The 24960-nt window shown below is 43.3% G+C and overlaps 2 protein-coding genes across 2 annotated transcripts in view; one reads left to right on the top strand and one right to left on the bottom strand.

Moving 5' to 3' along the window:
* The window catches only part of Adss2 (adenylosuccinate synthase 2), a 31702-nt gene extending 23008 nt beyond the window's left edge, over nt 1-8694 (top strand). Inside the window, exons 9-13 of the mRNA XM_075989272.1 lie at nt 1014-1168; nt 2503-2627; nt 3828-3925; nt 6320-6469; nt 7584-8694. Of these exons, the coding sequence (XP_075845387.1) occupies nt 1014-1168; nt 2503-2627; nt 3828-3925; nt 6320-6469; nt 7584-7636 (581 nt within the window). The 3' untranslated portion in view covers nt 7637-8694. The remainder of the gene's footprint in view (nt 1-1013; nt 1169-2502; nt 2628-3827; nt 3926-6319; nt 6470-7583) is intronic.
* A 3021-nt stretch (nt 8695-11715) lies between these two features.
* Spmip3 (sperm microtubule inner protein 3) lies at nt 11716-24721 on the bottom strand. The gene is made up of 4 exons (XM_075987581.1): nt 24666-24721; nt 15916-16011; nt 13254-13426; nt 11716-11825 (listed from the first exon to the last, which is right to left on the bottom strand). The coding sequence occupies exons 1-4, from the start codon at nt 24719-24721 to the stop codon at nt 11716-11718; spliced, it is 435 nt and encodes a 144-aa protein (XP_075843696.1).
* Between the last annotated feature and the right edge of the window lie 239 nt (nt 24722-24960).

Genomic DNA, 24960 nt, shown 5'->3' with positions numbered 1-24960 from the left:
ATTATGTATTTTAAGATCTAAGCAAACCTATGTATGTTAACTCACTTTGTTCATGAGACTTTCTGGTAGGCTCAGCATTTCCTCCATCCTCATGGTTAAGCTAACCTATTCAGATGACTGTCTCATTAATCTTGGTGGTTATATCTAAATATACTTTTTTACACAGTTAACAGTTCTGGGTGACTTTTTAAAAAAAATTTTTTTATCTATTTGTGTGTTTTATTTGCATGAATGTCTTTATACCACATGAATACAGTGCTCTTGAAGGCCAGAAGTCATTGGATCCCCTGGAAATAGAGTTAAAGATGGCTGTGAGCCATCAAGTTGGTGCTGGGAATCAAACCTGGGTCCTCTGGAAGAGCAGCACGTGCTCTTAACTACTGAGCCACTCCTTGGGCTTGACATTTCATAAGCTTTGGATACTAACTAATGATTAAAGAGAATGTATTTTCTCTTTTATATATATACCCCTTTATCCTATAATAATCAATCTGGAAAGAGTGTATAATTAGCAGAGTGAGTAGTTAAGTATAAAGGGGAGAAAAAATGCACCCTCGTAATTGTTGCTGAATAGAGTTCAAAGGCTGAGGGAATGTTGAACACCACAAAATTACTATTGCTCCAGGGTCCTGCTGCACCCTTAGTGTGTCTACCAGGGAGTGATTTGGAATTAATAGGAATCATCAAACTATGTAGGTAGGTGTCTGTATCAAATTCTTGCACAGCAGTGAGTACATACTATAGAGAGCCAAGTTAGCAAATAGACACACTCTGGGGTTCTCTCAGTTCAAATGCTGCAATTAAAGCTCTGACCATCTGCATTTTAAACTTATTACAGACAAAGAGAATTAAACCTAAAACATTGAGCCCTTGAGAGAGGGCAATACAGTTTATGGTCAAGTCTTCAGATACCTGGAATAAATTCATATGCCTGATTTTAATGTAATTCTGTTTTAGAGTATGTGTGTACATGTGTTCATCTTAGTGTTTTGTTTCTTTTCTCTATTTTCTAGGAACTTACCCTTTTGTAACCTCTTCAAACTGTACTGTTGGAGGTGTCTGTACAGGTTTGGGTATGCCCCCTCAAAATGTTGGAGAAGTATATGGAGTTGTGAAAGCTTATACCACTAGAGTTGGTATTGGTGCCTTTCCCACAGAACAAGACAATGTAAGCCCCTTTCTTAGTAATCCAGTTTTTAAAGTATGGAAAGAAAAATCATATCCACCTTAAGAGACTCCTGCCTCTCTCTTCATTTGCAAGGGTCATTTGATATGTTTGCCTTCTCATTTTCAGTAAAACTATATAACCTTAATTCTTGGGATGATTGACTAGGTTTGTCTGTTTAAATAAATATTAACGACTTACTTGTTTATGAACTTTCCCTTTGTTGTGAAAATTACAGGAGGAATTTAAAAGGAGAAAAGACGTATCTTTTTATTGTTGCTCATGGCTTCTGTTTCATGTTTCTGGGCAGTAATAAGACACATTGTGGCAGAAGGGTAGGTGTAGGTAAACCTCACCTCATGGCATTTGGGAAGCCTCTAACAAGGTCCTGCCTTCTAATAGTCCAGCTATGAACTCATATGTAGCAAGTCTACCCCCAAATAATGACGTGGAGACTTGTTAATTATGAAAGCCTAGTTTTAGCGTAGGCTTGTCCCACTAGTGATTATAACTTAACTTAACCTGTTATTTATTTATTATGTATACAATGTTCTGTCTGTGTGTATTCCAGAAGGCCAGAAGAGGGCAACAGACCTCATTATAGATGGTTGTGAGCCACCATGTGGTTGCTGGGAATTGAACTCAGGACCTTTGGAAGAGCAGGCAATGCTCTCAACCACTGAGCCATCTCTCCAGCCCCAACCTAACCTGTTTTTATTAATCTGTGTTCTGCCATGTGGCTCTTTTCCTCTCCTTCATTCTGTACTGGCTTCTCTGCCCGCCTAAATTGCATTCCTCTCTCTGCCCAGAAGTCCCACTTAAAGTCTCCTCCCTAGCTATTTGCTGTTCAGCTCTTTATTAAACCAGTCCAGGTGCATTAGGCAGGTGAAGTAAAATATAGATACATTTTCACACATAGCGTGATCAAATATCTTGCAACACTCATCAATGGATTAATTCTTTGATAACATTAATGTCCCTGTGATCCAGTCACCTCTCAGTATTGCTAACTGCTGAGAACCAAGCCTTCAACACATGAGCCGTTTTGTGGGACACATCTAAGATCATAACAACTTGTTCTTATTAGGATCTAATTGTTTGTTATCTGTCAATCTATATTTGACCTGTATATAACAGAAAAAAATAGTACTTTAAAAATGTAAAAATGAAATCAAAACTGAATATATTCCAAGTAATGTCATCTCCATGGACTCCTGTCTCCAGATTATTTCATGAAATATTTTTATCAAAAGAGATAATTGTTTATTATATAATCTCTAATATAATTCCCTGAATGTACAGCTCTGATATTCTAACTCATAAATTGTGTTATACAGGAAGTTGGAGAATTATTACAAACAAGGGGTAGAGAATTTGGAGTAACCACAGGCAGGAAAAGAAGATGCGGCTGGTTGGACCTTGTTTTACTCAAATATGCTCATATGATCAATGGATTTACTGCGTGAGTGTTCAAGATTTATTTAGGGAATGGTAAACGGCTGATGACCACAAATTTGATTTTCAAGAAGTAATTTGAGAATTCCCTAACAGAAAAGCTTCATTCCTTCACCTCCATGATAAAATCCTAGTTTTAGCAGTGGGATGAGATGTAGAGGAAGTGCACAGGAAGAAACACCCAAGGCCCTAGGAAGAACCGTGGTAGTCTGACTTGCATGCGTGTACAGAGGGCGGGGAGATGGGTAGGCAGTTAGGCTTAGATGACCAGGATGAACAGTGCACAGAGAAGGACGATGCTGAGTGGGGATGGAGTTCCTGACCTCCTGGAATCAGATGTGCAGATGTGTGCACTATGTTGATGTGACTGGACGTGCTCCCCTTTCTGAGTCTCCGTCTCATTACCTTTAAAATCGAGGTGATGATATTACTCCCATCATGGGCATTTGAACAAAGAGATGTAGATATACTGTCCTGCTCACTGAAAATATTCAATAACGTTACTAGCATTTTATATATAAGTAAATGTGTTTGTGTCTACATTAATAGGCTGAGCATCTAACAAGCAAAAGGAGGAGGGTTTTCTTTTTAATTTTTGGTTTTTTGTTTGTTTGCTTTTAAAAAACAAACAAACAACCCCCAACAAATCCCAAACCTAGTATTTTATCTAATTTCCACAGATTTTTCCCTAAACTTCCTGTTTTCCAGTCAGTTTTCGGGAAACTGATGTATGACGAAGCGGTCCTTGATGTTTCCTCACTCTGCCAGTTTCTGACCAGCAGGGTGGAGGTGATGCTAACCAGAGTGAAGAACTGGGGATGATAGCATGTGTGGAAATGTACTTACTATCTCATGATTATGTGGACCAGTGCTCTGCTATGTCCCTCGGGCACAAAATGCATCCTTAACTCTAGGCAGCTTTCCCACAAGCCATCCCTCCTAAGAAAGCTGAGCAAGTGTGAAGTCACCAGTGACAATCCATTGTAATTACTAGAAAGTAACCCTGGTATATTACGAAGACTATATGTCAGTGGAGTGTCCGGTGTTTTATGCGTGGCACGCTTTCAAGTACAATCCTAACAAGTTTTAAGAACTGCTTTGGAGCTTTGGGCTTTGCATGAATTTTTCCTTTTTCCTGTACCTGTCAGACTGGAGGTCACAAGTTTGCTGTTTCAACAGTGTCTGGTTTTTGTTTTTTCAAAATTAGGTTGGCCCTTACCAAGTTGGATATTTTGGATATGTTTACGGAAATCAAAGTTGGCGTTGCTTACAAATTAGATGGGGAAATCATACCTCATTTCCCAGGTACTCTTTTTTTTTAAGGCTGTGTCTAATGTTTATAAGATTATTAATATTGTCATCTAACTATACATTATGTATGATATATAATTGTTACTTGTTATAAGATTATATATCTTTCACAGGCTTTTTTATTTTTACCTTACTAATAATGCAGATATATTCACTTAATAACATTTTGTTCAAAACTTGTATTAATTTCAGAGTTGGGTCACAATCAGGTACTTTATACTTTAACGCAAAATAAGAAAGCTATTTGGACTGTGCTGCTTCGGGGTTTAATTTTTTTAAACTTAAAATGATTGACATGCACAAGCTAAGTATGACCTGTAGCTTAGCTACTTAGGAGCCTAAGGCAAAAGGCCCACTTTTGAGCCCAGAAGTTTAAAGCTGGTTTGGGCAATATAGCAGGACCCTTCCCTACAGCAGCATCAAAGTGGGTAAGGGAGAATTTTTTTTTTTTTTTTTAATATTCTGAATGATTTTCATCGAAGAGTTCTTTCTTCCTTGGGAATAAAAAGGTTAAAAAAAAAAAGGACCCTTGGATCTTGTATTCTTTCTCAATATATGAACTTACTTCATCCTTTAAGCCCTCCAGGTGAAGGAGATGCCTACTTGAGCCAGTATAGTCTCTGAAGCCTGTCTTAATCACTAGGTTTCCTTACTCAGGAATTCAGTAAATGCTTCTAGATTTAGATATGGAAATTGCTGCTTTTTCAGATTAGTTTTTCTTAAACACCAAGGAAGTGCCAGTTGAAGGAATGTTGACAACCTTAATGAAAAACTTGGCAGGTTGGAAAGTTTTATGTCCCTGAGACTAGACATTCTTGGAGAATAATTTTCTGTCACTTTTCCAGTTTTCTCTTACAGAAAAACAGACATCTGTTAACATTTTAGGATATGGTTACTTAGAAACTGATTACTCAAATATATGTTACGTCCTGGTCGTTAATGGTCAAAACTGTTTTTAAGAGTTAATATAGCTCAAGTATCAAAGAATAGTGCAGTCAAATACAGTGACTTGGCAAGAGCCATCATAATTGTATAGCAGATTCATTATTTTTATTAAAAATACTAACAATTCAAACAGATAAACTTGTCAAATTTATGCTTTTTGGTTTTGTATTTGTATCTGGACTTGAGCCAGATTTCTCCAGAAATACTCCAAGATTGAAATTTTCATCCAAGAAGTGTTATAGAATGTTCTGAGAAACATCACTTGTAATGGCAGCAGTAGTACATGTAGTATAGCTGACCACTGTTCACGTGCCCCATAGCTTCCTTTGAGTATTAGACATTACAGAGAGTCTATTATACTTAGATTCTGTTGCCTTTCTCTGAGTACATGGATTCTTACTTTAGGGACCACTGAATTGGTGAATGGTTATCTTGAACTTGTATCATTGGTTTTATGCTTTGTTAATATTCTTGTGGAAAGTCCTGTGTGTTTCCACAAACCTCTGCTACGTGGTCTCAGTCATTCTGAGACTCTGCTCTGAAGAGGGAGACCTGAATAGTGTACCACACTATCCACCATGTCTGCAGATTCCAGCAGGGCTATGTAGAGAAAGTCACTACTGGATGGAATAATAAAGAAACTGTCTATCCCACGGTAGATTTCTCAGAGGATTGAAGATGTACACACACATGGTTAATAGTATAGAAATTCAAAATGCTCCAGAAACAGAAGAAAGTTTGACACAACTCATTTACCAACCACTGTAACTGAAGTTTTAACTGTGTAATCTTTCTTTCTTTCTCTTTCTTTCTTCTTTCTTTCTTCTTTCTTTCTTCCTTTCTTTCTTCCTTTCTTTCTTTTCTTTTTCTTTCTTTCTTTCTTTCTTTCTTTCTTTCTTTCTTTCTTTCTTTCTTTCTTTTTTTTTTTTTTTTTTTGGTTTTTTCGAGACAGGGTTTCTCTGTGACTTTGGAGCCTGTCCTGGAACTAGCTCTTGTAGACCAGGCTGGTCTCGAACTCACAGAGATCCGCCTGCCTCTGCCTCCCGAGTGCTGGGATTAAAGGCGTGCGCCACCATCGCCCGGCCTGTGTAATCTTTCTTCACTTAAGTGTATAATCATGTTGCTAAAGAAATGCTGTTTTATAAAATACTACCCTAAAGGCTATGTGTGCTGGTGTTTCAGACCTTGCTAATGGTCTGAAAATTCTAAATTTGGACACATCTGGTTTTGAGGATTTTGATAAGTGTCCTTGAACCTTCTTTTGTCAGAGTCGTTTGAAGTGGGCATAGTGGTTCATGCTTATACTTCCTTAACTTGGGTAGGCTGAAGGGAGGACTGCCAAGAGTACAAGGCCAGCCTGGACTGAAGAGAAACCATGTCTGAAAAACAAGTCATTTGGCAACAGGCAGTGTGTTCTATAAACATATACTTCTTAACTTTCAGCAAACCAAGAAGTCTTAAATAAAGTGGAAGTTCAGTATAAGACTTTCCCAGGATGGAACACAGACATATCTAATGCAAGGACGTTTAAGGAGCTTCCTGTCAATGCACAAAATTATGTTCGGTTTATTGAAGATGAGCTTCAAATACCAGGTATTTATGAGCAGCTGTCTTATTTTTATCATTTGGTTTAAGATGCTTGTCAGAATGGAAATCTTGGATGGACATTAGGAAATAATAGGGTATAAATAGGACATATATCTATTGCTGTATCTCATTACTGTTAATTTGGACTAAGATTTTATTGTCATGGTCACTGAGGGTGAAGGAATGGTAAATACTTTATAGTTAGAACAGAATAATAGGCAGGCTAGTCTGTGCTGGATCCCTTCTAGTATGCATTCTTTCTAGAAGAAAAGAAGGGAATTTCCTCTCTTACTGACTTAGAATACAATTTTTTCTATTCACCTTTTTGATTACATAATTGAAATACTTAAATTATCTTTGAATGGCAATAATAAATAATTCCTTTGAACACAAAAGTACTCCAGCACAGTATGTACTTCTTCAATTTTAAACCACTTTCTTCAGCAAATCATGTTTTATGTTTATAATATGCTAAAATTATTACATGGGAGAGCTCTATTTAAGGCTTATTTATTATTTTATGTGTGCCTGTACATAATATATGTGTTCCACATAGGTACAGTGCCCACAGTACCAGAAGGGGCACCATGGGTCCTCATGAACTAGAGCTATGAATGGTTTTAAGTCACCGTGTTGTGCTCAGAATTGAACTAGGGTCCTCTTCAAGAGCAGCATGTACTTTAAGCCACTGAGCCATCTCTCCAGCCCCCCATGGAAGACTTCTCATCTTGACAGAGTACCCCAGAAACCCTTTTTTTGATTCTTAGAATCCACATTAATAGATACCTCAAAAGGTTTCTTATATACTAAATTATGTAACATAAGTATATCCATAGTTCTTTGTTTTTGAGATCAAAGATATTCAGCATTTATTATTATTTCTGCCTTTAAGAAATAACAATAACTTTAAAAAATTCAAGTCAATCCCTCATAGTACTGGTTAATGACATTGAATCAAAACCTGATGCTTTACTTTTTGAGCCGCTACTTTTTAAATACAGCATCACTCTTAACTTAAAATGAAGCACAGCTAGGAGTTCAGCTCTTGCTCCTCTCTCTTCATCCCAAGGTTAAATGTCACAGGGGACTTGATTGCTCTTCTCCTTGTTTTGTTTTCCAGTTAAGTGGATTGGTGTAGGTAAATCCAGAGAGTCCATGATTCAGCTCTTCTAAGGACTGCCAGCAGTGCACGAGACACTCCTTGAGAGGGAGGGAAAGATACTTAAACATTTCTCTATGATCTGCAAATTCAAGAATAAAGACATTGAAATGAGTTTTAAGCTGGCATTGGTTTGCAGTCTCTGCCGGATGGCTGTCATGGATAGACTGGCGCCCTCCCATCCAGCTTCTCAGCTGGCATGGCCGCCGCATCTGTTGCTCCTGCTGCTCATGGTGCCACACACAGCTCCTTTCCATGTTTAGTAATTGTATAATCCCTGTTGTTTGAAATCTAAATCTTCCAGTGTAGTTTTTCTTCATTATTGTCATTGTGTTTGAGTTTTTATCCCGACTAGATAGTGAGAACAATTATTGCAGTTTTGCACAAGTATTTTTACATTCTGATCATTCAGTTCTGTCATTGTAATCTTTGCTGTTAGAGAGAGAAATGATAAGATGGATTCTGTCACTTTGTAGTGCTATGAATGCTGTATAAATTGTGAACTGCTTATTTGCTGAGCCCACTGCAAAATTGGGCTTCGGTTTGGGAGGGGGGAGTATGTTCATGGAACCTTTCATCTGTATAGAGCACAGAACTTAGTTCTCTCTACAGTTATTTAATACAATGAACATTTAATTCAGTGTTCAAAGAGATGTTTCCCTGCAATAACAATCTTAATGTTAAAAGATAATTATTAAAAAATCTGTTGTGATATTTGGTGAATACTTTTGTTTTCAGGTATGAGCTCAATCAAATGTATATCTTTCCTTTTTATTAAGTATTCTGTTGTTTCTAAGAACAGTGGGTTGACTTTCAACATTGTGCCTGCCAGTATATCTACAAAATGAACGACTCATAAGTACCCACATGAACCCTGATTGTCAGCCATAATTTTGATCATGACTTTATCTCCTTTACTGAAAAGACAAAGCGGTGTTATTTGGCAGTTAGGCTTTTCATCGCGCTGTAGATTATCCGCCATGGACTATTAAATGCTTAAATTAGGTCTCACTTGAAATTATTTTATTATAACCACCAATAGCTAATTAAAAAGAACCAAATATTTCCAGTATTTGTGTGTTGTTTTTCTTGTGTTCATAACAATCCTAGTGTGGAGGAAGGATGCCCTGGGAAGTGCATGGGGACAGGTAGGCAGAGATCAGGAGGATCCAAGTCTCTTAACCCTGAAGTATTTTATTAATACATGGTTTAAGAAAAATTCCAAACTAGCCGTTTCATTGGACTCAATAAATAAACACAAGTGACCCCACCAGCCCACTCTCACTGTGTAACACTTGAGAACGGAGCAGAGCCAGCAAACCCTACCTACTTCACCCCGTGAAAACTGCAAGGCCTCGGAAGACCTGTATTCTTTGCTATAAGCATTGTATTATTGAAATATTTTCAGTAATGAACCCATTTTCATTCAAGTCAGGAATTTTTCCTCCATTACCCAAAATATCTCCGATTGAACAAGGCTGTATGTGCCTTCTATTAGACACTGTTATGAAAGATATGGTAGCGACATCATGCTAAGCATTGATGAATGATGTTAAATGCTTCAATGAAGCATGCATGGTGAAATGAATGAAACCTAATCAAAATGTCTGGCAAGGGCCAGAGAAGGCATCTTAGGAGATGCTTAAACATATTAACTAGACAAATTAGCATGAGGGAACATGTTCAGGGTCCACTCTAGATTCTGCAGAAGTGGAAAAATGGAACCAAATTAGCAAGGGGCTGGGTGAGGTTGGCAGCCGACTGAGGGACGTGGCAGAGTCCTGTAGGTTAGAATGTAGGGCCTGTTACGGCTCGTGACTCCAGGTCTCGGGGTCTGATGCTGTCCTTTGGCCTTCATGGACACTCACATGTGGTGGGCATATACATCTTTAAACCTAAGTTTTAGAATTTAGTGGACTATTGAATGACTGCAAGTGGGAGTCACCACAGAGCTAAGCATACCCAACTGTAGCACAAGATGCTTGAGCAGGGAAGGTTAGTATGCGTATTTGATGTTAATTGGATACTACAGAATTAGGAGGACAGACACGAGACAGTTTTTTTTTTTTCTTTTTGTGGTTTTTCGAGACAGGGTTTCTCTGTGGTTTTGGAGCCTGTCCTGGAACTAGCTCTTGTAGACCAGGCTGGTGTCGAACTCACAGAGATCCGTCTGCCTCTGCCTCCCGAGTGCTGGGATTAAAGGCGTGCGCCACCACCGCCTGGCACAAGACAGTTTTGAGAAGATAATGTGAGAGGTGCGTGTTTGAGACAGGCTGGCCTGGAAGTCACCATGTAGCTCCGCATTACTTGGGCCTGATCTTTCAGGACCCTACTTCCCAGATGTGTGCTATACCACATGTGACTCAGGAGGTTCTGCCTTTGCCAGAACTACTATAATCAAAACATGTGGCACTGTCATGGGAAAAGATGAAGACAATTTATGGTATGCGGTGCATTTTATAAAAATGTAATTGACAATAAGTAGGGACAGCTTCTGCTAGGACCTAAATCTAGATTTAGAACATGAATTTTTACTTTCTGTAAAAAATCACCCTTAGGTGATTACCAGGCGGTAGATCTCTGTTCAAGGAAGGCCAGCCTTGTCTACAGAGCAAGTTCGGCTACACAGAGAAGCCCTGTCTTAAACTAAAAAAAAAAAAAAAAAAAAAAACAAAAATTATTTTAGAAGGTATAGGTCATGAAAAGGGAAAACTAAACTGAAGTGGAAGTGGTAGGCAATCTGTGTAAGAGGATTAGATACAATTTAAAGGCAAAGACTGGTAAAAGCCATTGAAAAACAATCAGACTTCATTGTGCCTTTAGCTAAAAGAAACAGATGGGGTTATATAGGGGCTGAAGATAGAGCTCAGGTGGCGGAGCGCTCAAGGCCCCGGGTTCCATCCTTAGTACTGTCTGTATGAAGGGGAGCTTGGTCTCGCCTGAAGACCCCGCCCATCACCCATAGCATCTACTGTTAATATTAACTCTAGCTTCTCCCCAAGGATCATGTAGACTTTTACTAATGTTTGTGTGTGTTGAAGGAAATATGATTCACCCTAGCGGGGACTGGCTCTGAACTGGCTGATTCCAGATCTGAAACTGGCGGGTTCTAGATTGGCTTTTGTGGTGGTGTGGGTCAGTGCTGTGTCTAATGGCTTTGAACCTGGGATGTCACTGTTTCAGATGCAGGAGGATTAATGAGAATACTGCTTAGCATTTGGAAGAAACCCGTATTGGTGGCTGGGGACTAGTTGGTGGGAGAGGCTACCTGGAAGTTGTTAGCACTGTTTCTGCCTAAGGAAATCTTTAAGTCCAAAGCAGAAGCATCCCTGAGGGGTTAGAGGTGTCACTGCCACATTAAGAGTTATGATTCCAAAGAGCCCATGCATCTCTCCCGTGTGGGTTTTGGGAGGAAAACAGTGGATTGTTGTTAAGTGGTAGTTGTCACTTAACTAGTGGGTCCCCAGTTGCAGCTGGTGTGCCACATATGTATGATTCATTGTTTAAGCAAGTTCACACATCCCTTGTTAGATGGCATGTTGTAGCTTTTGATGTGAGAAATTGCCCCATCCCTATTTTTAAAGGTCTAGACTTGGTTCCTACAGGAACCTTCACAGTCCTACCATACGGGTGTGTTGTTGAGAAGGATGATAATCCTGGATGCAGAGTTTCATTAATTCCCCTCTTTGCTAGTCCCGAATCCCACTGTGGACCCACAGTTGTCTCCCAGTCTTCTTCCTTGGCTAGTGATCTCTGATCCCATAGATGAGCACTTACTGCGAAGGTAAGATGGTTAGATGATTATCAGCAACAAGACGCTAAATGCTTATGACAAATTGGGACATTCGCATACTTTTTATTCCCCTTGCAAGCACTGTATTACACAGCTAGCTTCTTCAGCAGATGACAGATGTTCTCAGGGTTGGAGCTTGATTTCCTGACCAATTTTCTCTGAAGAGAATTTGTAGCATAATATTTGTTTAGGATTAGATCCATCTGCATACACTCTTACAAGTAGTGCTGTTACCATTAATTTACTCACGAAAAAATTGCCCAAAGTTGTTTTCTTGGAATACCACACTTTAAGTGAGTTTTAAAAGGTGTTTCTTGCAAAGCCACTTCTCTCGTCACAGCAGTAGACTTCTGGTAGTGAATTAAGAGGTCTAGGATTTGATGTAACTGTGCCTATTTTCTGATCCAAACCTGGAATGTAAAAGAAATTAGTGATTTTTGGGGGGCTACTTACTCTGACATTTTAACACCATCTTTTTAGCAACTGTGTACAGTACAAAAGTAATTGAAGACATTTAAAGGGACATAATAAAATGTGGGTGCCAGCGAGATGGGGGAAGAAGGCACTTCTGGCCAAATCTGAGAAGTAGGGTTCAATCCTCTGGCTCCAGATAGTGCAAGGAGAGAACCAACTCCTGCCAGTTGTCCTGTGACCTCTGCATGCTCGTGTGTGTAAGCACACATACAACATAAGAATGTAACTAAAATATAGAAAGGGGGATGGGATCCAAAGTTCTTTCTTTAGTCTCTAATTGATGGGCATATTGTTAGATTATATAAAAGTGTAAGAAAAACTCATTTGATTTTTTTATTTTGGTGTCCTGATGTTTCTGTCGGCTATCCTCTGAGGACCTGGGTTTTCAGCGTGGACACCTCTCCTACTGGCTCTGTCATCCCTCCAGACTGCAGCTGTCTTCGCTGGAGATGAGATGAAATCCCTCCCGACCCTGCCATTCTAAAACTTGTTTTGTAGCCTAGGTTGACTTTGAACTTTTAGTCCCCTTGCTTCAGCCTCCGGAATAGCTGGAATCACAGGCTTATGTCACCAGTTTTCCAGTTTTTTGTTTCGTTTTGTTTAGTAAAAAGAAAGGGACTCTTAAGGAAAACTAGTGAACAATTAGTAGTACAGAGACAGTATAGCTTCAAGGCAAGCAATGTTGAAGAGCAGTGTGGTCTGGATGTGTATAATTCTGCCCCTTTCCTCCTGTCTGTGTGGTTTAGGCTTAGTTCATGAGAGATCTTGGAAACTTGGCTTCCTCTGTTTAGAACAACAGCACTTACCCCAGAGAGATGCCTAAGGACTAAATATGTGCCTGCCACAGTGTGAGAGCCCCCAAAATTTGGGGTATATCTCATTTAGAAATTCTCAGTAATTCGTACTCAAAGAGTCAAAGTCAAAAGCACCGGTGACTACAGCCCTATGGGAACTGTGTAGGTGTCTTGTGAATGTCAGGATCACCTGTCCACCTCGGCCTTCCACGGGCCACAGCGTGTCGATATGCTACAAGGGGAACCTAGAATTTCTGAGCTGTGTGGAGATAAGCAATTGTTACAGGCATTTAGACTAGAATGAAAAGAACCTCGCAGAACACCAGATTACACTCAAGATTTTGTTCCCAGTGTTCAGAGAATCAGCTTCCTAGAAGGACATTAAAGAGTTTTCACCCCTTTTCAGTCTCGGATGCAGAGAGTTTCTTTCTGCTCCCCAGTCTCTCTGCACATCCACTTCTGTCCCCAGTTTCACTGGCTCCAGTCATGCCCCTTGTGGAAGTAAATCCCCAGGGTATGCTGACCTTGCCACACTGGCAAGGTCATTCTCAACAAGTTGATAGCACTTACCAGTCTCATAAAATGGCAGGGAGTAGTCTCTGTGGTAAGTTGTTTCATTATACCACGTGCCTGTAGGCCTTGACAATTTTCCAAAACGAATGTATTGAATGAGTGTCTGCTGGTCTAATTGAGGCTCGTACGGAGTTTTGCTCTTGGGTTGAATTGCCAGGTCTATAAGGGTTCTACATGGGAACAGAAACAGCTTGCTGAACACCTTTGGAGAATTCATCCATTTTCTCCTGAGCTGCAATCTAGGATCCAGAGCAGGCTTTTAGCTAGACTAACCCCCTAGTGCCGTCTGGGTTTTCTGTAGAACTGTTGTAACCTTCCCGGGCCCCTCTCTAACCATCTTCAAAGGATGAAAGCAAACAAGAAATCAAGATAGAATGGCCAACATCTTCATCAATCCTGGCAGTGTTCATTGACTGACATGGCATGCTTGAGGCATGGATATAAGTACACTGTGACCATAGGCAGCGTGTACCTGAGGCCTTGAGAATGTGTGTGCATTTGTCTCAGCAACTGTGGCAATTAAAGATGTCGACAAAGACTAAGAAAGCTTATCAAGGGACTTTTGTTCCAGTAGAAAGAATGGGGACACCTTCATGTTGAAAACAGAAGGGAAGCACCTGAAGCGGTAGACATGCCCCGCCCACAAAGGTGACAGGTAAAGTCAAGACGCACCTCATTGCTTCAGGATTCCTTTTTCCATCATGAGATCAGATACATTCACTATTTAAAAAAAATTCTCTCCAGCAAGGCACTAAGCTACATACGTATGTGTATACATACATATGCATATATATGTATGGCCCTAAGAACTATATTCTTTTCTGTGTCCATTTTGTTTCAGCTTTCTTTGCAGTGCTACAAGTGAATCCCAGAGTCTCGCACATGCTAGGCAAGCACTACCACATGGTTACATCCTTAGACCTTCCTCCATGACTGGATGCTGTGTATGGATTGGCATTGCGTTTGAAAATTAATCTGGAGGACGCACAGCCAATTAGAGCCAATGGACTGTAGGCAGAGTCATCCTCGGGGAGACAGACTGGGATGTGGGCATTTGCCCCTAGGCTATAACGCTAAGGGTGGAGTGAAGGGAGGGATGTCTAGCTCTGACAGCGGGCACCTGTCCTTCCTCATGCGTCGTGGCACACCTACAGTTTGCAGCGACCCCAAGGCTGTGGTGGGAAGGTCCCTGAGCTCAGCTTGAATTAGAAACCAGCCTGGGTAATGAAATCTCCCCCAGATTTTAAAAACAGAAGTTACTTAAGTATTTCGTTTAGTACTCAGAGCCTTGAACTGGAACTCAGGAACTATATATCAAAACGTAGACCTAACATTTACAGTAATTGTGTGACCTGAGTTGAGACACACTGCTTGGGCCATGGAGATGGCTCATCGGGTCAAGGCTGGTGACCTGAGTTCCATCCTTGGCTCCCACTTGGCGAAAGAAGAAAATGAGTTCCAAAAAGTGTCCCCCGATTTCCGCACGTGCATGGTGGCAGGAGCAGGCAGGCCCACAGTAAGTGAATTTCAGAACTAAGAATGTCTCATTCGTCTGCCGTATTTCTAACTGGATCGGGATGACCTCAGAACTGCCTCCAGTTTCATCATTGAAGTCTAGACTGTACACTGCCGACTCCCACGCCCGTGTGAGGATAATTGGAGGCTGGCTAGATGGGGCTAAAGCCAGAGAAGGGAAATTGATAGGCAGGAGACGATGAACTCAAATGGCAATAATCATGCTGAGGGCTTAACACGCCTCAGCATTTCACAGCGATTCTTTAATTTGGGAGTGAGATGCTCAGAGAATGTGAAAATTGCCCCGAATCAAACATTTTATAAGTTCCTCAAATTGATGTTTTTACCTCTTGTAGCCTCTTGTAGTTTTTCTAGCCTCTCTGGACCAGGAAATAAGGTTGATGTGTCTGTGGCTATTAATTTTTGCTTTTCTTTTGTGAAAGGAAGGAGCCACACAAACCAGGTTTAAACCTTTATTGAGAATGAAACCGAATCCCAGTAAGTTTAAGATATTTGACCAAATTTGGAATTCTAAACTTATAATGTTTCTGAAATTACATAAACTATTTAATAAAAGTTTTATATTTATTGCTGACTGTGGAAGCAGTGTATTCTCTTTTAAGAAAAAAATCTGTAAACTAGAGAAAGGGATAAAAACACAAAGTGCTAATAATATGGCTACTGCGGAAATGAAAACAGAGCCATATTATCAGTGCTAGCAACGTAGCTCCCTGGTGGACCGTGCTTGACATACTTGAGGCTTTGGGTTTGATTCCGGCACCCAGAGGCTTCCCAGGAAACCCAAAGCAAGTCCCAAGATTTTTACCAGTTCAGACTATTTCCACTCCTTTTCTAGCCAATAGGCCAGTCACACTTGTGACTAACATTACTATTATTGGTATTGTTAAGGTCGTGTAGCTACGAGCTGGAAAGGTGGATAAGGTCTTACAGAGAACCTGAGTTCCATTCCCAGATCCCCATGGGCATGGGACAGCTCACTTCTGACCTCCATGGGTACTATATGATATATATATATATATATATATATATATATATATATATATATATATCCATTCACTTCCCCTACTTGTCATTTTAGTTTCGATGACATTCTCGGAAATTAGGATTTAGGGGTATGTCTCACCTTGGAGCCCTCTTCACGCTGTAGTCAAAATGGACTCTTGCCAGTTGCCCAGGGTAGTAGCCTCTGATGTCCCTTCCTTGGTGACAGATAAATATACTGAAGGAAGCAGGCAAGAAGCAGTCATTACAGTCAGTCTCTTACACAAGTCTACCCGCTGCCATGTGATAGGGAATTTATCTGAACTTTGGACCCTCTCTTCCAAGCAGCTGAAACCAGTCAGACTTTCCAGTCATGTTGGTTGTTAGTCATAGCAAGTGTTAGACCTGACTTTGTGGTATTGGCTGGCCTCTCTTTCCCAGTAACCTCTAAAACTTATAATAGAATGTCTTTTTATTTCCAGGATTCCTAAGAAAATACTTAGCATGTCATGTACTGGGTAGGGAAAAGAGAGAGGGGGAGGGAGGAGGGAGGAAGGGAGGGAGGGAGGGTGGAGACAATGTGTAAAGTCAGTGACAAGGCTGAGAGCTAGTTAAGAGTGGTTAAGAGCACTGACTGCTCTTGCAGAGGACCCAGCACTCACATCTGGCAGCTCACAACCTTCCATGACTCCAGTTCCTGAGGATCTGATGCCCTTTTCTGACCCCTGGGGGAACCTGCCCACATACAGTACATACATATATACTCAGGAACATGCTCATATAATAAATAAAATCCTTGAAGTCAATGAAACAGATGCTGCTAATTGCCAAAGCACAGGAATAAAAGAATGAAGATTCCTTATCCTTTGAAATGTTTATAAAATTTTGTAAGTTTTTTTTGCTTAACTATAGTAGTTAGTTATATAAGACTGTGATGTCAAGACATATGATACTAGTAAGTCTGGTAGGAGGATTCTAGCCTCGGAGGGTTGGGTTGTGAGGAAGGACAGGTCTATATAACCTTGGCTGGCCCTGAACTTATCACCATCTTCTGCATGGGCTCCTCAGTGCTGGGATTACCAGTATATGCCGCCATTTTGGTTGTTGTTTTGAAGCATAACATGAGCCACCCCATGGGGACTGGGATGTGAGCATGAGCTATTTGTACAACTGGGATGCTGTGGTGTTGGAGCCTTGGCCCCCAGGGTGGTGCTACTGTGCAGTGGTAGAACCTTTAGGAGATGGGGTTTAGGGGAGGACCTTAGGTCATTGGTAATATTGAGGCAGAAGAATGGGGTGAAGAGTGAAGTCCAAAATCCCTTACACAAAAGCTGTAAGATTCACATATAGAAGAAACCTATTGACAAGGACGGGAGGAAGAGCTATGGGACACTAAGGAGAGCCAGAGGTATTCAGGGTTTGCATAGGCTAAAAGGAGGAACTCTCCAGAGGGGGGGAGTCATGTATGCCAAGACTAAATCACAATTGAGTTCAGAGTAGAGGACACGTGGATGTTTTAGCTTTTTGTTACAGATAAGTCAGCTTAAAAAAAGAAAGGTTATTTACCTCGTGGTTTCAGTCCACGACAACTCATTGGTCCTATTGTTTTGGTCACACAGCACATCATGGCGGGAATGCAATCATCTAAAGGTTCCACCATCTCTCCATAGCACTGTTGGCAGGAGGCCAGCCTTTCAACATCCTGGCCTTGGGGGACCATCCCAGATCTGGATGATTGCCGGGGTCAGGGTTGGCCTAGCTGTCCAGTGAGAATCAAGGCAAGTGCTGGGCAGGGCAGGTTCTGTCTGTCTGTGCAAACAGACCTCAGAGAGCTCTAATTTTCAGAGTAACCACAGGGTGTCTGGGCCTGTCTAGTGGCTAAGATAATAGGACTGAGCCCTGAGTTACAAGCGGGGGATTAAGTCGTAAGAGGAGAGAGAAGTTGGCACAGAAATAGGGAACAAGTGACGTTGCTCAGTGTGTGGGAGGGGGAGATGCCACTTCGGCAAACCTCCAAGTTGTGAGCACTGGTGTAGGAGTCCGCTAGAGCCAAGCCACAAGTTTGTGAGGTATCACAGGCACCCAGGGCACGGCTCTTATGGCTGCACTGCTGTCTGCAACAAAGCCCGCTGGGGTGCTGAAGGAGTTTCCCCTGCTCTTGCTACTGCTCCGAGAATGGCACCGTTCCCACTGGCTTCCGGAAGTGTGACCTGCTGCCGTCCCTCGGAAGAGCCCCTGGCTCCTTGGTCGGAAGTGGAGAGAGAGAGCAGGAAAGAGTTTTAGGGAGACAGGCTAAGTGGAGAAGTGAGGAGATGTGGGGAAGAAACTTTTCTCTCTTCCTTTTGCACCTCCTGCTCTCCCACTCCCCTCTCCTGCTTTGTCGGGGCTGCCTGCTGAGCCCAGGACTTTCTGCACACTAAACAACTGTGCTATCACGGAGCCATAGCTTCCTTTTATTTTAATTTTGAAACAGGGTCTCTCTGCATTTTCCCTGCTGACCCCAAACTCATGATCCTCCTGCCTCTGCCTCTTGAGTGCTGGAACTATAGGTGTTTATGTCCAACTCCCTCTGACTCTGGGGAGTTTTCTAAGTCCTCACCTGTGACCTTAACCTGGAACATGAGAAACTTCTAATTCATGCAACCATTAAAGTGGCAAGGTTTTTGGTTTCTTTTGCTTTTTATTTTGTTCTGTTTTTTAGCTCCTGGCTTGGCCAGAGACTTTGCAGTGAACTCTCAGCTTCTCTCCTGGAGGTTCAGCTGGAGGGGAAGGACGAATGAATGGGAGCACCCCATGTGCCAGGCCAGGGTTCTGCTCAGAGGTTACTGGTTCCTGAATGCGTCATAGAACGCTCTCCTAAGGTAGCATGGGCTAACCAGCTTGTCTGGTTCCACTGCATTATTTGCATGTCCCTGACAGCGTGGCTGTCTGATAGGGTAGGTTTATCTACACAAGAGTGGATCTGTCCCTGGGAGGGTGACTGTAACCAGAGCAGGATCCGAACTCGGCCACAGACAACATTTAGTATGCATGGGTGAAATCAGGAGGGTTTTCTGTGTACATGGTACCATTGCCAGAGGGAATACCATCATGTGCCCATCTCAGTCACCTGTGCTGGACCTCCAGCCTTAAAGACTAATTCTCAGGCACCTAGCAAGGTAAATATGAACTTTTCATAGGTGTTTCCTAACAGTGAAAAGAGAGGCTGCGTGCACATTCTGAATACTGCGCAGCAGTGAGTACCAGAGCCGTGGAGCAAGCCCAGTCCCTAATTCCATGTCTTACTCAGAGTTCTCTACAACGTATGTGTGATTTTTGTTTTCCAGGGGAGTTTGTTTGGCACGACTTCTGTTTGGACCGTATGGTTCTCCCACTTCTAGGCAAGTGGACCCAATGTACCAAAGGGTCAGGGTAAGCTGGTTTTGGTTCAACCAGAAGGAGTGTTCGGAAGCTCCGATGTGGCCACAGTGTTCTAATGGGGTGTGCTGTTGGCAGGTAGGTCCTGTACGCTCACCCGAAGTTCATCTGGTAAGAGAAGCCATGTCTAGACAACATGCTAACATTAGTGGTGCATGCTGTAGCACGTTTGAGAACTAAAGCTTGCAGCTAAGCATCTCAGCTAAGGATGTGAGCTGACATAGAGGATGAGATTAAAGACAGGGCTGGGAGATGACCGGCACATCCTCTCACCCTCCAGGAAGTACCGGCTCCATGGTTTTCCCTCAAGGAATGGGAGGGCAGGTTCATTCGCTCATCAGTAAAATGAGAATTCTAGCTACTGTTTCCATCAATGATGGAACATGAGTAATGAGACACTTGTAGCTGGAGACTGAAAGGCCTCTTCGTTAGATGTCTGTCTTTCTAGGTAGCATGAGCTGACCGTGCAGTGGTGTCTGGATGTTGTCAGGATGCTACAGTTGATAGTCATTTCTATTGCTGGGGCCAGATACCATGACCATGGCAACTTGTATAAAAGGAAGTGTTTAACTGGGGCCTCGCGCACAGTTTTAAAGGGTTAGACCATGATCATCACGGTGGGAAGCAGACAGACATGGTGCTAGCGCAGCAGCTGAGAGCTTTACACCCTGCTGCACAGGCAGGAGGCAGAGGCTGGGCCAGCCCACTCCTGGGGACACGCCTCCTCCACCAAGGCCACACCTACTCATTTCCACCAACAGTTCCACTAACTGGGGATGAAGCATTTAAACATCTGAGCCTCTGGGGGGACATTCTCATTCAGACCACCACAATATTTATTTATTTTGGTGCTGGAGGTTGAACCTGGTGCCTTCTGCATGCCGAGCATATTCTCTACCACTGAATGATAGCTCCAGTTGATGTTTGTCGATGCTGCTGTGGCTGTTTACTTGTGTGTATGGCGCTTTTCACCTGCATGTGAGTTCACTGCATGTGTGTACAGTGCATGTGTGTACACTGCCCAGAGATATAAGAGGAGGGCGTCAGATTCCCTGGAACTGGAGGTACAGATGGTTGCAAGGTTGATATAGTCATGTGGGTGCTGGGAACTAACGCCTGCTCCTCTAGAAGAGCAGTGAATATTCTTAACCATAAACTTGACACAAATCCTGCGCTTTTGATCTCCCATACCACACTGATTTTCCTCCGTTTGGGGGATCTTTTCAGGAATATCTTGGGCTCCACAAACTAACAGAGCATCCAGCCCTAGTCAACACACACCAGGCCTCCAGCCTGACCTGGGGATGACACCAGCTAACCCTTGTCTCTAATTGAATTCTTCTTGCGAGACTCAGATGTGGTCACTAAGATTACTCCTGAGTCTTAATTACTAACTTTTATTAGGTGCCCGCACTGGTTTGCCCATGAGTTTCACTATTCTAGCCCGCAGGGAAAGCCATGAAGGGATCAGCGGGATGAATGTGCTGCGTCTGCAAACAGGAGAAGGGCAGACCCGAGTTGTGTCAGTGACCAGAATCAAACAACCACCGAATACTTCCGCTCATGCCTTCTGGTTTCCTTAGCAACAGCGCATAGAGGGCCTGCTCTGTGTTGTCACTACTCTCAGGCAGAAGTGATGGAAGCGATTTTCAGAGATGGGCAAGAAAGTTCCACACCAGAGTGGGGGACCAACCCAAACAGTGAACCGTAGTGAAGCCAGACCAGTGGGTTCAAGTTCCGTCTCTGCTAGTTGCAGCCTGTAGGCTCTTGGGACAGTCGCTTATCCTCATCATGCCTCAGCTTCCTTGTCTGGAACTCGCGGTTGTTATGAAGGCTAATGCTGACACACAGTAGAGCTGCCTGTTACCTTCTACCAGGGGTGAGATGGGGAGGAAGCAAATCCTAAGAAGGAAAACTGGAGGCTGTGATAAGGGCCCTGAGGCCATGTGACATAGGGGACGTGGGGACAGAGATAGAAGGAGAAGTCTTCTGCTGGCCAAGGTACTCAAGAAGTGGCTGTCTAACTAGTTGGAAGGGAGCTGAGACACTGTATGAGAGGGGGTGTGGGGGTGTGGAGTAGTAGTCCAGGGAGAAGGAGGAGCGTACCCAAAGGCCTGGGATCGAGAAGAAGCATAGCTTCCTGAAGAGACTGAAGACCGATGGGAAGGGAAGGGCTGGGCCTGCGAGGACTTCGTGGTACCCAGCAATGAATTCGGATTTGGCCCCAGGTGTAGTGGGCTGAGGGGTTTATTTCAGGGAGGGCTGTGATCTTTATGAAGCCCAAGCTAAAGAACAGACTGTTGGAGGATGAGAGTCTGCATCGATACGGATGACTGGGGAAGGCAAAGATGATATGGACCCCCTGAGACTGTGAGCTGGGGACATAGCCTGCATCGAGAACGGCCCCTAAAGGCCCATGATGCAAACTTGATCCTTAGGCCATGGTGCTAAAGAGAAAGTGGAACATTGAAGAGGAGGTAGCTACTAGAATGAAGATGGGTCACGGGGGATGTAACCTTGCAGGGGATGTTGGAACTCTCATCCCTCCATCTCACTTCTGCTTCCTGGGTGATTATAGGCATGCAGCCAATAATGGTTAATCTTGATTGTCAGCTTGATGGGAGTCTAGATGACACACTGTAGGTGTGTTCTGTGAGAGCATCTCCAGAGAGGTTAAACTGAGGTGGGAAGATGCGTCTTGAATGTGGGACCCAGACTGAATAAGGAAGAGGAAGGAAGTGCAAGCCTCACCCTCCTCTACTTCCTGACAGCAGACACTGTGTGACCAGGCACCTCCTGCTGCCACGCCTTCCCTGCCATGCTGGTGGGGCTGTACCCTTCTTAAGTAGCTTCTCTCAGTTATCTTGTCACAGCAGTGAGAAAAGTAACTAGAACACTGCCCTTGTGACATTCTGTGCCGCCACAGCCGCGGGGCCAAGTTAGCTAACATACGAGCATTTTGATAGCACTATCCTGGTGGCAGAGTTGGTAGAACTCACTGGGGAATTAAACTGTTTTTGGTGGGGTCTAAGGTGGGTGGAGAGCCCCCTCATAGGGCATCCTGCAGTGGAGAGTGAGGCACCAAGATTAGGGCAAGTGTAGGGATTCCCGCCATGTGGTTCTGATGAGAAGCAAGAGTGAGCTGAACACCGACAACCAGAGGCCCCGGCCAGAGGCACACTGCTCAAATCCTTGCGCTCCCCAGGGCCTGGCTTGGACACAGTGATGGATGTGGTTCCCCAGAGCTCCCCAGAGCAGCAGCCAACAAAAATTTGTTTTCATTTTTCCTAGGAGATGAGCCCACAGTAGACAAAGTGATCTCATCCACACACAGACGGATTGGTGGCTCGAGGGGAGGAAGGGATGAGGGGATGCAGAACCTGCTCCCGATTTCTTTCCATCCTCCTGTCTCCTGGGGTGGAGTTCGAAAACAGAGGGGCAAGGTCTGTGTGTCCTCTGACAGAAAAGTCTTTTTTAAAAACATTTATTTACCTATCGTATGGGTTTGTGTATGTGTGTGGATTCACACGTGTGCCACACACCTGGAGGTCAGAGGAAAACCTGCAGGGGCTGGTTCTTTCCACCATGTGGTTCTGGAGATCGAATTCAGGTCTTCAGATTTGGTGACAAGAGCCATGAGCATCTCACCTGCACCGTGACAAGGGGATTCTTAAGATATCCAGAACTGGACAGGAAGTAAAAACAAGGCCTGCTCAAGCCCACCAGACCACTGGGGCTCCAAGAGGCTGGCCCCCCCATGATGAGGCGAGAGAAAGAGGGCTAAAGAGGCAGAGAGGGGGTGCGATGGGGGTAAAGGTGAACGACGGCATATGTTTTCTCTTACACAAAATCTAGACTTAAGTATACATATGTGAGACACACACGCAGAACTGGGTTAACGCACATGACATGCGACCAGAAAGGGGGCTATTTGCAGGGGGCAAGGGGACCAGTGAGAGTTGGAGGAGAGGAACACAGGTTAGTGGGGTGCAATGATTTGTCTGTGTTGAAATGTCATAATGAAACCCATTATTTTCTATAATAATAACTTAAAAATAATTTTAAAAAGTTAAAAAAACAAAACAAGACATGAGGCTGTCTTCTTAGAATTCTGTACTGATTGAAAGCTCCATCCTTAATTAATCCTTCCAGTATCTGCCAGAGAGCTTCACAGCCACACCCCCTCTGAGACATAGTAAGCCAGCAGGTGCCTGCTTTGTCGGACTTACCCATTTTTGTGGCCCTGTGAAATGCATGCCTGGTATCATGGCTATTGCTTAAAGACTTGCTAATTGTGTCTGTATGTGTAGAGAAACTGAAAGCCTTGTAGGGAGTAAGAATAAAGAGACCTGTGAGGAGGAAACAAAACAAAACAACAACAACAACAACAACAACAAGACTTGAGGCTGGCCTCCAGGGCATGAGGCTTGCAGCCCCAACCTTCTTAGTTTCTGGTCTTTGCAGATCCCACAGCAGGGGCTAATGGGAGAGAGGCTTAGGACTTAACAGGTAGTACCCGCCACCTCCCTGCAAGATAAACTCAGCAGCTAAGCTTGTCTACAGGGCTTATTATTCTTGTGTTATAGATGGCCTTGGAGAATGAATGAGAGTCCCCTTGGTCTCTCTCTGTCTCTTTGTGTGTGTGTGTGTGTGTGTGTGTGTGTGTGTGTGTGTGTACAGTCAGCTCCCATATTGCAGAGGAATGGGGATGTTTTGATTTACCCCGAGGGAGTAAATCTGATTCAAAGTTTGGGTTTGAGTTCCCCACTCTTCCTGTTGGAGCCTTTCCCAACCTGTCTCTTATTTTTGTATTTGGAGTTTCCTGGTTGCTTGGATTCTGCAAAGATGTAATTTCTTTTTTTATAACTTTTTTTTTTTTTTTTTGGTTTTTCGAGACAGGGTTTCTCTGTAGCTTTGGAGCCTGTCCTGGAACTCCCTTTGTAGACCAGGCTGGCCTCGAACTCACAGAAATATGCCTGCCTCTGCCTCCCGAGTGCTGGGATTAAAGGCGTGCGCCACCATCGCGTGGCTTTAAACTTGGGACTGAAGGTTTGTTGAGTGGTTAAGACCCCTTGATGCTCTTCCAGAGGACCCTGGTTCAGTTCCCAGCATCCAGCTTACAACCACCTTGAAGTCCAGCTCTAGGACCTAATGTCCTCTTCTGGCCTCCAAGGGCACTTGCAAGCATATGCATACACACAAACACACACACATGTTCACACACACATGTTCACACACACACACACACATACACACACACACACACACACACACACACACACACACACACACACACACACACACACTTTTCTTTTAAAGTCTTAAAAAACTAAACCAACTTTCTCTACATCCCAGAATGGGTCACTAGATCCCCCCGGCTGCAGCCGCCCCTCAGTGGCTGGGAAGCAGGACAGGTGGTTCTCTTCCCCTGGGCACTTGCCTTCCTCACCCTGGTGGTTTCCAGATGAGCCTTACCTAGGTGGAACCGTTGGGCGACGCTCTACAAATTCTCGTAGTCGGATGGCTGTCATGATAGATGGGAATCTGAAAAGAGTTAGGGAGTGAAATTTCTTACTGCAAGGTTACAGAGTTTCCAGGCGTTAGCTATTGCTACAATTTGGATGCAGATTGTTTCCAGAAGACAGGCCCTCCCTAGGCAGATGGACCTGGGCTGTATAACAACGGTGGCTGAAGCTGAGCCTTTGGGAGCAGGCCAGAAAGCAGGGTGCTTCCATGGTCTCTGCTTCAGTTCCTGCCTCTAGATTCCTGT

The sequence above is a fragment of the Microtus pennsylvanicus genome, chromosome 10 (genome assembly GCF_037038515.1).
Source record: "Microtus pennsylvanicus isolate mMicPen1 chromosome 10, mMicPen1.hap1, whole genome shotgun sequence".
Lineage (NCBI taxonomy): Eukaryota > Metazoa > Chordata > Mammalia > Rodentia > Cricetidae > Microtus > Microtus pennsylvanicus.
This window is presented reverse-complemented; position numbering and strand designations above follow the sequence as displayed.